Raw genomic sequence first — 14,330 nt, 5'->3', positions numbered from 1 at the left:
CATGAGTAGAATTCCCTTGAATTGAAATTTACGTGACGTAAATTTCATTGAAAAATTCCATTCCATTAATGAGATATGATTGAAAATGTGTTTTCATATAATGACATCATAGTGACGTCACGGTTGACTGATCACTACGATTTTACTTGACCCGTCGTCTTTGGGACATGATACATATATGGTATAATTTTGACATTGATAGAAAGTGGACTTTCTGAGCTAACCTCTGCACAACTTTTGTCCAGAAATAAAGAAGAAGAACAAAGAATCCGTACAGATACAGAAGGTGATCCGAGAGGATTCTCGGATCACCTAATAAGTGAATACAAACCTTGAATTTGAAACAGACTTTGCTGTCAGAGTGAACAAAACTGATTCCCCCTACAACCCAGGGTCTCATACGCAGTTTGCAGCAATTATTTGCACTCCATACAATAAAATACGAACTGAATTTAACGTAACCTATGAACTGATTTTAATGTGACCTTTGAACTGTTTACCTATAAGTGTGTAGAGTATGCACAGCCTTTATAGCCAAGCTCAGAAATTGATAGTGCAGCTGAGATAGATGGTGGGGATAGGCCTATACTTTTGCATGTTGAATATAATCCCATTTTGATTATCAGTGTGTCAATCAAATACATAAAGTGATTATCCTGTAGGCAGTGTCAAGCTAGTATCCAGTGCCATCTTATGTGGGAGTATTTTCATTTTCAGAAACATTCAGCTTTTGACATTGTTTAAATCCACATCATGCTGAGCACCTGTGCATGTTGACCCTGTGAAAACGACAACAACTAGAATAACTACAAAAAAAATCCTAGGATAAGAAGGGGCTTAGACATGAGAGAATGTCACTTTTAACCCATTGAGGACTGGCAGATTTTGCTTCAACACGCATTTCCCATAGACACGTCCTGAGTATACTCAGGACTCGTCTTCAACTGGCTAACAAATCACAACAACAACAATGCTCCGAGGCCATGACTGAGGCACGTCCAAGTAAAACGACACACAAATAGTGTTGACATTTTTCTGCCCGAGCAGTGTTGGTAGAAATACCACCCTATTTCAGCCCCTTTGAAGTGACATAAGTGGTGAAACTTACATTGAAACTATGGGTATATAAATGAGTTGGGTGGTGCCGTGAAGCACGAGTGGAGGCATACCTGGGATGCATTTCATGGAGCAGTTTGGTCGGATATTTTTCTGACAAACTGTTACAAGCTACTGAAATCCTTGCATCTGATTGGCTGAGAGCAAATTTGTGCGACAACTTTGTCGGACAAAATGCTTCATGAAATGCTCCCCAGGGGACCGTTTCATGAAACTTTTTGTCGCTGATTTACACTGACAACTGTTAAAAGCTACTGAAATCCTTGCGTCTGATTGGCTGATAGCAAATTTGTCGGTGAAAACCTGCGACGAACTCGTTGATGAAACGCCCTCCTGGTCTCAAAGAGACGTCCGACAGGGTCCATTTATCGCTGTCTTGCGTCTGGGGTTTGCCTCTGGGAAATTTTCTGCATTTTTCTCCTCATTTTCCAGACAACAAAGGGAGAACTTAACCATGTGAAGCAGAAAGATAGGCATGATATAACTCACTTCACCCCTTCATATCAACATGTGAAATGGGTGGGTATCCCATGGTTGACATACCTCAATATCTTTTGGTGAAGGAGAGGTTAGAATGAGGTGATGTAAAAGCTTCAATGATTTTTATGCCCTTGCATTCTTTTAGCTGTCAGACAAAAGGTCTGTGACCTTTTAGGCAAACAAGTTGAAACAAAAAGATTACTGCTGACTCATACCAACTTTAAGTATACCCAGACAAATCACAAAATTTGTGGTATGTAACATTGTGCATACTTCTTTCAGCTACTCTGTAAGCGAATATTGTGGTTGGGGAAAAGTCTGTAGTGCCATCTGTTCTGTGAGTTTCTGTCCTGCCCCCAAGATGTGAAAATAAGAGTGATTTTTAACCTAAGTTTGTTGTCTGCTCTTCATTACTTTGAAAACTGTTGGCAATTTTGGTTCACTGGCCCAGTGCAAACCAAAGGTAACCTTTGAAATACTCTAGAGGAATTAAGAAGAAAATTCAATTTCTTCCTCTTTTTTTTTTTTTTTTTTTGGGGGGGGGGTGGCGATGGAGGCATTATGGAATCTTAACAAAGCAGGGAAAACCCCAGATGATTTTTGCAGTGAGACGCATGAAACAAAACAATGGTAAAAGACACACACACACACACAAAGAAACACATACATGTACATTCATGCATACCACCACAGACACAAACAAACACAAACTCACCCGGATGGACTGCTAGCTTCCTGACTTTTGTGCAGCCAAATATCGTCTCTTTGTATCTTTTAGGTTTTCTCACTTCCTCATTGTACTTAAAGTATCTTATTTTTGTAGAGTATGATAAGGCCACATATGATTTTGCATTTTACTTTAAAGCCCTTTTTTATGCAAACTTGATTTATTTTAGTATGAGGGGAATTTTTGCATTTATTGTACCTTGTCAGCCTGGCTTTCACCTCAAGTTCATTTGCACAAAAGTTTTAGCCACAGGAAAATGGAGGGGAAAAAAATAAAGAGGCGTTTACACGAGAGACAAAGAAAAGATACAGCTGAAAGGGAAATGGTTGAAGCATATGATTTTTGGTAGCGGTGGGGGTAGAGTTATCAGTAGTGTGAATCACCCGTCATTAGGAATAGGCCAGAAATGAGTCAGCCTTCCTGATCTCTCTCTCACACAAACTCTCTCTCTTTCTCTCGTTCTCACAGGAGTACACATCCTCGTCCCCACCGCCTCTAATTGACGATGGTGAGCCCTATCAGACCGAGCCCGTCGACCTGTCCATGCATCGGAAGCGGTCCACGTCCCAGCCAGAGAGCAATAAGGCCTCGATATACCCCGTCAAGGCCCTCAAGTCCTACCATCCTGTCGACAGTAAGTGACGGCGGCAGCGCAGAACTTTTTCATGGAAACACTCACTGTCTTTTCCTAGTGGTAGAACCCCTCTTGTTACAAGCACTTCCCCGTTTAAGTGCTGAATTTCACCTATTGATAGTAGCTGGCATTAACCAAAATGTGCCAAGTATTACATTAACCCCCCCCCCCCCCCCCCCCCCCTAATATGCCCATGGGAACATTCTGGGACTATCCCTTTGTGACTCTTTTCCTGGAATGCTTTGATGTCTTACAGTCATGTTGGAATGAAAATAAAAAAAAACCCAAAAAACAACAACTATGCACGATGATGTCATTACATTTTATAATAGGCAGCTATGTAATATCATACTATAATTTTGCAGGTAGGTTTCTGTCATTTCAAGCCATGAACACACTTTTTATACATTTTCTCTGTGGTACATGGCAAAAGAAATTTCATAAAGTAGTGGAAAATGACGGGGGGGGGGGGGGAGTTGGAGGTAGGGATGGGGTCTTAATAAAAGGCAGGCACAATGACAATGAATGGGAACATACAATTTATACAGTTAACACCACACAGTATTCAACACTACCCCTTTTCTTTGTAGCCAGTCAAGTGTTACCTGTAACCAACTTCAAACATGGGACGGGTGTCTATTCTCAGTTGGCCACATTTCCTTATTGATCAAGTTTGTGATAATCCAGTGACTTCCACAGAGAATATTTTGTGCGCTTCCTGGCAACAAAACTGCCAATGTTCAGATTCATCAGCACGAGTGAAGTATTCCTCACATAACAACGGAATTCTGTGAATCCTTGGCGTAGGAAGCAAAATGGTTTGGCCACCAAAGTACAATGAACGAGTGGTGGGCGGGCCTTTGTGGGTGGAGTCGCAAATGAGTTTTTGCAGAATTATTAAATCGAGTTATGCATGAAATATCTTTGTTATGAAACCCTTATAAATCACCCAGATGAGATATATAAGATTATATTTTAATTAGAGAGATAAGCACCATTTTGTTTTGTATTTTCAGGGAATTGATTCTTCAAAGATAGTGGATTGGGACAAAAAGGCTGCAATATTTGATTTGTTTTTTTCTGTTGTGTTTTTTTTTTTTCATCGTGTGGAGTCTCTGGAATGAGAATCTATTGAGGATCACAGCAAGTGATTTACATAGTATACATAATTTACATAGTAGCCCTATAAATGCGCTCGTATATTCACATTAACACCTTGCAGAATGAATAAAGACACAAATACCATACACACAAGATATTAAGGGGAGTGGTTAAAGGGATGGTACAGTATTGGTGGAGATGAGAATTGGGCTTTTAACTTTTTGCGAGATATCAAGAAGACACTTATGATATAGTACAGAGCATACCATTTTAAGAGGTATTCAAAGTTTATTTGATGAAAATTAAGTTTGGAATGACTGAAACAGCCAAAAACAAAGTAAAACAAAGCGATCGTAAAGAAGTGTGGGTCCCCCACTTCAGAATTGCTCTGTTTTGGATATCTCAGCCATTTCAAAACCAATTTTCATCAAATAAACATTGACTTCCTCATAGAATTACATGCTCTTTCACATTTCATAAGAGGTTTCTCATTATCTCACCAAAAAAATGTTAGAAACCGGAAATTAGGTCTCAACCATAACTGTACGATCCCTTTAAAGATTGGGGAAATATGTGATTGTACATTGCTCTGTTCTCTTCACAATTGAACTTCGGGATACCAGTCAATAGTTTATGTGGCCCTTTTAATATGTTGAGAGTGCTTTGCTCTTGTCGATATCCTGCTCTCGCTAGTAGTATTTACGGAAATCACACTTCAAGAAATTTGATACACATCCGAAGGCATGAAATGACCATGGCTTAATTTTTTCAGTATGACAAGGTAAGGACATTAGTGTATAGAAATACGATCAGGAAGTCAGAAGAGTGCAGGTATATTGTTGACAGGCTGTCTGGCTATCCGCACAAGAGAAAATATCATACTTCATAATATGTAGTTGCGCACCAAAGAACATATAGCAAAAGAGTCTATGTAAACATTTGATAAAATGCGGAGTGGATTCCTGCTGATCTTGGAAGTTTAGAGAGTGGCATATGACTGGTGTTATGTGCTGTGCAGTTATAAACCTTTAGGCTGCGTTCACATAGAAGTATACTATTCGGGTATTCGGGCTCGTTTTTCGAGGGCACGCGAATAGCTTGAATCGAACGATAGGATTTCCTCACACCGGTTCACATAGGAGGGCACTATTCGAAAGTACCGAATACCTGCGAAAAGTATAGCAAAGTGGGAATCGAGCTTGTTCGATTTTCTTGCAGCGTATACCGTCCCTCGTTTCTGAAATAATGACAATTTTGGTCTGGATTTGCCTGTTATCAAAAATAAGCATGTAGACTGACATTCTGATGCAGTTTAGAAATTGTTAATAAGATTTGCTGCGAGGTAGGAGGAAGAAATCCTCACTACATGGGATGGTGAGTTGACGGTGCGGGTGATGGTGTATTCGGTGCTCGAATAGCGAATAGCGAATACCGAATACCGAATACTTCTATGTGAACGCAGCCTTAGAGTACATTCAAATTATGTGTTGTATATATGTGAGATTTCCATTCCTGTAGATACAATGTGGGCACACACACACACACACACACACACACACACACACAAAAGAATAAGAAAAATTTGTAAATAGGCATATTTCCTGCAATTGAGCTAAATGTGGTGTATTCAGTATTGCTCTAACAGAGAAACCAAAGTAAGGGAAGGCACAACAGATATTAACAGCTGTACCAGGTGATATCATGTATACATGCAATGGAAACCTTGCTGTAAATAATGTAGGGCATTGGCAGAGGTCAAATGTGATATTAGCCAACACTAGGTGGCAGCAGAGACAATGCCTTGATGTGACACTTTGATACACAGCATGGACAAACCTAGTCACGATACTGTAAAACCAGAAATGTTCACATGCATTTTGATTTTGTGAATTTCGCAGTAGCCGAGATTTGCAAAATTAAAATGCACGCAAAAGTTCTTGTCTGTACAAAATGCATTGAATGCCAGTGGCAATGCAAGAAAATGTCATGCCATGAAAAAAGGCTGTTGGCTCCCAGTCTTGAAAATTTTCATGCCGTGAAAACATCTTGCTTTACAGTATGGAAAAGAAATTGTGACTATGATACGTCTACAACTTTGGTGTCAATGCCTGAATATGTGTGATTTTTAGATACTGTAGCTCTAACAGATCAGTATGATCGCGAAGAGCTGTTGAGGATAGGGTATGTAAATGTGCACATCAAATGCTTTTTATGCCTCCGCCACGAAGTGGTGCCGGAGGCATTATGTTTTCGGGTTGTCTGTCCGTCCGTACATACGTCCGTACGTCCGTACGTCCGTCCGCTTTCGTTTACGCGATAACTTGAGTAATATTGACTTGAATTCTACCAAACTTGGTCCAAGTATGAAGTATGATGGGGCAATTAGTTGATTAGATTTTGGGTGAAATCCGCCAAAGGTCGAAGGTCAAAGGTCAAGGTCAAATCATGAAATTGTATCCGTTTACGCGATAACTCAAGACTGGATCGGGCAAATTTCACCAAACTTTGTCGGAGGATGATGTATGATGGGACAATTACTTGATAATCGTTTTTTAGTGAAATCGGACTGAGGTCAAAGGTCAAAGATCAAGGTCAAATCCTGAAATTTATCTGTTTACGTGATAACTCAAAACTGGATGAAGCAGCTTTCACCAAACTTGGTCCAAAGATGATGTATTATGGGACAATTAGTTGAGTAGATTTTAGTGACATTGGCAAGAGGTCAAAGGTCAAAAGGTCAAGGTCAAATGCTAAAAATGTTGCTATTTCCCCAATATCTATGCAATGCCCCAAGGTATTTTCTTGAAACTTGGTGTAGATATGTACTACTGCATAAAGATTCTCCAGAGAGAGTTTCATGTCATAAGGTCAAAGGTCAAAAGGTCAAAGGTTAGGTGAAAATGTTGTAGTATCACTTTTCTCACAAATGGTTCAATGTATCTTCATTGAACTAGGTACATACGCATGTACTGACTGGCAGAGATTATCTAGTGAATTTAGGGGTCATAGGTCAATAGTCATGGGGTCAAAGGTCAAGGTCAACTCCTCAATATTTTACTATTTCCCTCATACACTAGTATATGAAATGCTTGCATTATTAGTTTTCAAACTTAATATATATTGCCTAATGGAGATTCTCCAGGAAATTTCCAGCCAGAATGTCAAAGGTTAAGGGTCAAAGGCCAGGTTTCAATGCCCCCCCCCCCAAAAAAAAAAAAAAAAAATCTATTTTGAACTGTAATTACACTCTTTCTTCATAGCTTGGAAATTACTCAATGCATAAACTTATAAAAGGGTCCGTCAGAATTCAAGTAAAAATTCTCAAATCCCCAAATATGTGTACCCTTCACTCTTCGACAATTATAGCAAACCCAGTTCAAGGAAAGTGAACATTCGAGTCATTTCTGACAAACCTGTCATATCAATATTTTGCCAGTTATGTGAAACTGTCATGGATCACACATTGTGAAGACATTGTACTATATGCCTATTGGGAGAATCATGCATTATGGCGGAGGCATCAGTCGCCATAGCGACATTTCTAGTTTTTTTCTATTTATATGTTGTATTAAATCACACAAAATCACATTATTTACACACAATTGGCAACAATTTGAGAGAAAAAAAAAAAAAACCCAAGAGAAACATTGGGATAATCATATACATAGCAACTCTTAACCTATGGAGACACCAGGGTAACTACCTTCCATGGTAACTACATGACACATAATTATTATTTAAACTCCTATGATTTATGAACATGACATACACTGCATGTAATACATTTTGAGTGCACTGATAGAGAGGTAGTACATGTATCAAGGTACTGTCACTAGCAGCATGAATCTTGATAAGTACACTGACCATCAACAGAGTTTATCTACATGTATCAAAAATCAAACCTCCATGTGCACACCATATGCTCTTATTGGGGCATATGACTTGTGATCAAAGTCCTATAGGAAGCTTGAAGTTGCTTGTTGTGTGAAGCATAATTTTGCTTTTCGAATGCACCTCCCGCGTGTCGGCAAGACTACTCAAAATAATTATCCGCATTTGGTCCATTAGCAATATCATCAAGTTAAAAAGAAAAAAAAAAGGTGACAAGACAATGCCACAAGAGAAGACATGAAATAGAAAAATCATTTTATTTTTATCTTCGTAATACCCAGATAGTGATTTAACATATGTGAGATATTGACGGCTTTGTCTTGACACAATTTGTACTCTTTTATATAAGGGATTTTTTTAAGGTATAGCTATGAATGTTATATTATCATTATTCATGGTTGCATAAATCTGCAACACTGGGTGCATCTGAACTGGGGTATTGGTTAGGATGGTCCATGGGCTATGCTTGTTCAGATAACTTTGCCCAATGCCTGGCAGTTCTGCCAGGTGCTTCCAGTATCAAAGTATTTTTGTGTTACTGCCATGATTAATTATTTTTATCTCAGTTTTTGGTTGTATTGTATGTTTTCTGCAAAACAGAATAATAGTGATAATACACTTTGTAAACACATAACTGATGAAATTGACCCCAATTTGAGATAGATATTGAATGCAATCGCGATGTACACCTTCATATTCATGTCCTGCTGGCCTGTTTTTCAGTACTTCTGTTCTATTTTGTTGCGGCAGGCAATGGTGCGCTAGACTTGAAGAAGCATTCGGCGGCTACCCTCAACATCCCCTCACCGGTCCTCAGACACAATGGCCGCCGCAACGAGGCCGACGACATCAGGATAGCTGAGGAGCAAGAGGATGAGGAGGAAGAGGAGGAGGAGGATGACGCTGACCAACCCAATGTCAGCCTCGAGAGCATCGAGAGAACCGGCGCTGGCGCCCTCATCAAAATCACCAGAGCAGCTGAGTAAGCAGATGTCTTTGAGATACAGAGAAAGAGCAAGACACTAGATCGAGGCTTTCTATGACAGAAAGCGAGAAACATATCTTAAATCGATAAGCATTTGGAGACTGCTGACCTCTGCCAAACAGCTCTTTTCTGCCCACATTCACATATTATGCTGAAAATGGCCCATTTCCTACTGATAAAGAATCCTTTCCAGTGTTATAGAAAGAGAGAAACATATCTTAAACTAGAAAAGCATTCGAAGAGTGCAGACCTCTGCCCTATTTCTTAATGTTAAAGAATCCTTTCTAGTGTCTCTACCTTTTAGCTTCTTGCTGTGTTCGGGATCACCACCAAAATCTCATCATCCGTTCCTTGTGTCATGTCATCTAGTTTTCCTGAAATTTGCATTCGAATCTGTTCATGACTGTTTTAGATATTTTACAAACAGACAAACCAATGCCCACAAAAACACAGCATCCATGTATGAAGAATGATATAAAGAAAATATATAGAAAAAGTTAGAACAATTTCATTTTTGTGTTTGTGTGAAAAAAACATACTCCTCATACTTGTTACTGACACATGTAAGGCTATTAAAATACTATTCCCCCTGCCTTTTGAAAGGGGTAAGTCAAGTGCTCTTGACAATCACAGTATTTGCAAACCACTCCACACTTCTGTAAATGTGAAAAATTTTTAGCTGAGTTTTTTTTTTTTTTTTTACCTGACCAGGTAAGTTGATTTTTGTGTGTTTTTCATCCCATGGGATCAAAATATGAAATAGTATTACATGTACAGTGTAACAAGCAAAATAGTCATGTGCTTTATTTTTGTGCAAGTTTCATGTCATGTGAAATGTGTGAAAGATTCCACACAACAAAAATGTATATTTTTACAGTATATTTACATGGTTCCATTCATCCAGTCCTTGCCACTGTTGTAAGCCCTTTTTTTCTTTCACAACCAACAGCAGTCTCATCGCAGACAACCTGGCCCGGTCGTGGCAGACCAGTCACCACCAGGCCGCTCCGGGCGGCCGGAGGCCACGGATGGCCCTCGCCGGCCACGTGGCCGACCCCAACCTACCTCTCAGCCTGCAGACGGTCGTCATGGAGAACGGCAAGCGGCGCCGGGTCCACCAGTGCGACTTTGACGGCTGCAACAAGGTCTACACGAAGAGCTCCCACCTGAAGGCCCACAGAAGAACGCACACGGGTGAGCTTGTATTCTTATGCCATGATTGTAGAGAGTTTGGGGTGCAGTGTGCATCAACAACAGTAGACGGTCGACCCATCCAAATTTTATGCCACAAGACTGCTTAGCTCCATTCCTCTGTGAACTTACCCAAGAAAGAATACCCAACAGTCCTTACGGGGGAGTACTGCTCATGCTGTACCTCAAATTATGACAGATCAGATTATATCATTTCATCATGACAGAACAAAAATAAACAAAAAACAACTTTGAACCACCCTCCACAAACACACACATACACACACACGTCTCACCTCCAGACTGACAGAGAGCCCTTTTTATTCCACTGAAACATTTTTTTTCACCTTCTTCCTGTATAAATGTGAAGTTTTTGATTTGATTAGTACCACGAGCACAAGTGGGTACTAGAAAGTCCTGAAATTATTCAACCTCCAGTATCTGTATACATACAGCAAATTTAACAAAAGTGAATTAGTGCTGGAATATTCACATTATTTGATGATGTTCACATCTGCCGGAAGTGAACTTTGTTGTGCTGGAATAATGGGCCCAGAAGTATGTTACCTGCTTCCTTTGTATACGGCAGATTATGTATGACTTTATTGCATTGATATGATAAATCAGTTTTACAGTTATCCCAGCTGTTTTTGTTTGCAATCAGTTTTGAAGTTGAAATGCATTTATGTTCAAATAATGCACAGGTCTGAGTGCATCAGTAGGAATTGTGTGCACAAGATAAATATGGAATTGTTTAACCCATGAGGGGCTGCAAAGTGGGTTTAGACTAGATTCCATAGTTCACACATGCACAGTACTCCTACTGACACATGAGGAGATGTGTGCATCAATTGTTTTATAGAACAGGGGACATTCTCTTTTTTTTTTAAAGAAAAATCCATTCTTCTCTATAATGTGTCTAGTAATGACCAATGCATGGCAAATTAATACTGGATGCATGGCTAGCTATCTCTTGCTAAGTGCACAAAGTCTTGCTATAAGTGCGCAGTGGTATATACATAGTGGCTGTCATCTGTGATGGTAATGATTATTTGATATCAAACATGAGGCTAGAGCTCTAACCCAAGGAAATTGTATACCGGTAGATTTTCTCAACCTGTTCTCTCTTCCATGTTATGCTTTACCTGCAGGTGAAAAGCCTTACAAATGTCAGTGGGAAGGCTGCGGGTGGAGCTTTGCCCGCTCGGACGAACTCACCAGACACTATCGCAAGCACACGGGTGACAAGCCCTTCAAGTGTCCGCACTGCGAGAGGGCGTTCTCGCGATCCGACCACCTCTCCCTCCACATGAAGAGGCACTGATCGGGGTTCCGCACGCGTTCACTCCACCGCGCTTTACCTTTTTTCTGTCCACTACCGCATGGCGGGGCAAACTTGCCCCGTTGGTACGAGGTCCTTTTCCACAGCTTTGCTGCTTTGAAGTTGTGCGGGCTCAACCACGGCCCCTGAAAACTTGTCTCCATTCCACGCATTGGTATTGGTGTCTTCACCAGGCAGACATCAGTGGATTATTATTGGAGATTATAAAGGACTTTGATCCCCTTTGAGGCTTTGTGTGTGCATCTCAGGGTAGAATGGAGTGTGTAGTGTGTGCTTGCAGAGGCAAACTCAACTCAATGAATGTCTCCAAGCAAGAAACCCACCTCCCAACTCAACACTTTTTGTGAGGTGGGCACCAATTTTAGCACACGATGGCTCTAGTATCTCTGAATATCTTTTGTTTCGGAGGTCCAGTTTGTACGTATGGGCCATTGCACTGCCGACTTGACCACGCAAGAAGAATTTTGTGTCGCTGGACGTCTGCAAGTGGTCAGTGAAACAATGAGCATGCTGTTACAGTGTGAGCCAAACTCTAGTGTGTGCAAGTATGTGGCAGTGAATTTGAGTGTTTGTGTTTGTGTTTTGTTTTTTTTTTGTACCACCATCACTTATCTTTGCAGAGTTTAGAGTAAGTGTGTATTGTCTTGTTAAACGGAATCGAGGGACGCAGAGCAGTATAGTCAGAGAGTCTAGCTCAAACTCTTGTATGGATCAGGCAGGTGTAGCCCACAACAGAGTCCCTGTTTTTGTTGGTAGTAAGGTATCATGGATGGTTTAAGGGTATCACATCACTTGCCGTACCCTTTGTCTCAAGGCATTTATCAAAGGTGAATTGAATTAAAAGTGTCAGTGTATATTCTAGCTGATATTTACTCACAATTATATTTCCTCTGTATTGATCCAAGCCATCAAGAGGTCTTGAGACTATGCAATTGCTGCCAGTTGATGAAATTGTATAAAATGCTTCAACATTTTTTGAAGGTTATTAGTATGAGGTGCAACAATGATTGAACATTACTCTACACGTAGCTTAAACCTACTCTCATCCATTATCATTATTCCTAGCCTACACGTGTACCATCCACTTTTTGCATTTCATTGAGAAATATCTCGTCTGTATAGTGAATAACATGTTTTTTAGCACAGATTCAGTGAGTTGGTTGCTCGCCTGGATTTGCTTTTACGCTATGTTTACTTGAAGAGTACCTACATCAGAAGTGGCATTGTGGTGACTTCTCTCCAGGTTGGATATGATTACCTAAATTAGCTGGCCAGAAATATGCTGATTTTGTACCTCCTACACTGTAATTGCCCTTTGTAGTACCTATTCGCAGTTTCATTCAAATCTAGTAGTCACAGTAACAGACAGCAAGTTCATTTGATTGCCGAATTCACACAGTAAATTTTTAGTCATAGTCAAAGCCTCAGGCCAATTACGATGTGGAAAGATTGTTTTGATGGGGAACATGCAGCATGGTGTATATGTTGTGCTCTGAAAGGCTAGGGTTGGGACCATTTTCGTGTTGCAATCACTGTTGATGTTGGCAGAAAATTTGAGAGTTTGTGTACAAGTCGTGACATTTACCATCTTTCTTTTTGCAAAAGAAATGCCAAGATTTTTTGGCATTTGGATGTCTTGGGGAAAAGTCTCGCAGCTGCATTTCCCAAATCTGGAACCAATCATTATGGGGCCAATGCAATTCTGTGCACAGAAATAGTGCCGATAGAGGACAGTTTGCGCCATGAAATGAGTTTGCGCACTGGGCAACAAGCTTTTGCGTGCAAAGCAAAATGATTTTGCTTTGTTTCTTGTGTTTTGGGCAAGTCTATACCGTATGCTTCTTGTGTGAAGACCAACTCGATACTGTAACGTTTGCCCAGTGTACATGTGGTATGGATAAAATATTGCTTACTATGTGAATTGCTGTGTGAACTCATTGTTGACATGTTTATGTAATACGTATTGTTTAGCAGTGGTGACTATGTATCTTCTTTGTTGTTGTTTTTTTTTTGCATCTCAAATTCTGTGATGTAGTTTAGGGTTGGGTTCTTAACACAAATCTTATGAAGTATGATATAATTTTGATCATCTCTGCTTTTAAGTCACACGTAAATTATAAGCGACGTGATAACAAACCTATGAACCAAGTCACCCTGTGTGATGTCCCTGGTGTATGCTATAATTGTAGCCTGTCATCTAATGTTGACACATTAGAAAAAAACAAACAGAGATCCTTGGGCCAGAGAGTGTTCATAGCATATTGTAGATCACTGTAGTGGAAGTTCCTACCGTAGCTGTGAAAATATTATGCAGGATTTTGCAATATGGTTTTTACAAACACTTTCTAAATGTCATCATTCTTTCTTTTTGACTACGTTGAAAAAAAAAAGGAGACTTATTTGTGCCAATGGCTTAGATTAGATGTTAGTCTAACTTTGAAAGTCCCTGTAAGAATACTTGTCTTTGAGGTTAGCTTTCCAGCTTAATGGGGTAGGCAGTGCAAATACCAGTGAGAAAATAAGTTTATGGCATTATGAGACAATGCATGACATAAAGGAACTCATGATCAGACTTTTTCATAATTTTGATCATCTCTGCTTTTAAGTCACACGTAAATTATAAGCGACGTGATAACAAACCTATGAACCAAGTCACCCTGTCCCATGAGCTATGGGAACCAATCTCTGTAGGAGTAAAGCAGGTCTCAAAAAAGTCGGACTCTTGTGTTTCATTTGTGCTGCTTGTAATACTTTCAAAACATTCTGCGTGACTCCATTTTGGGTGGCTGTGGAGGGTTTCAGACTTTCAAAAGAACTTGCTTGTAATCGCACTTCGAACGGTGTTCAGAGATTCACGGAATGT

General features: G+C 40.0%; 1 protein-coding gene across 1 annotated transcript in view; it reads left to right on the top strand.

Moving 5' to 3' along the window:
• Positions 1–13,829, top strand: part of LOC139723325 (uncharacterized) — a 67,034-nt gene extending 53,205 nt beyond the window's left edge. The window contains exons 5-8 of the mRNA XM_071634591.1: positions 2,792–2,957; positions 8,700–8,931; positions 9,884–10,128; positions 11,277–13,829. Coding sequence (XP_071490692.1) covers positions 2,792–2,957; positions 8,700–8,931; positions 9,884–10,128; positions 11,277–11,449 — 816 coding nt within the window. The 3' untranslated portion in view covers positions 11,450–13,829. The remainder of the gene's footprint in view (positions 1–2,791; positions 2,958–8,699; positions 8,932–9,883; positions 10,129–11,276) is intronic.
• The last annotated feature ends 501 nt before the right edge of the window (positions 13,830–14,330 follow it).

Source organism: Diadema antillarum, unplaced genomic scaffold, assembly GCF_040938485.1.
Source record: "Diadema antillarum isolate AM-2024a unplaced genomic scaffold, OU_Dant_1.0 scf00000014, whole genome shotgun sequence".
Classification (NCBI taxonomy): Eukaryota; Metazoa; Echinodermata; class Echinoidea; order Diadematoida; family Diadematidae; genus Diadema; species Diadema antillarum.
The sequence above is the reverse complement of the archived record's forward strand: the minus strand, read 5'-3'. Positions and strand labels throughout refer to the sequence as shown.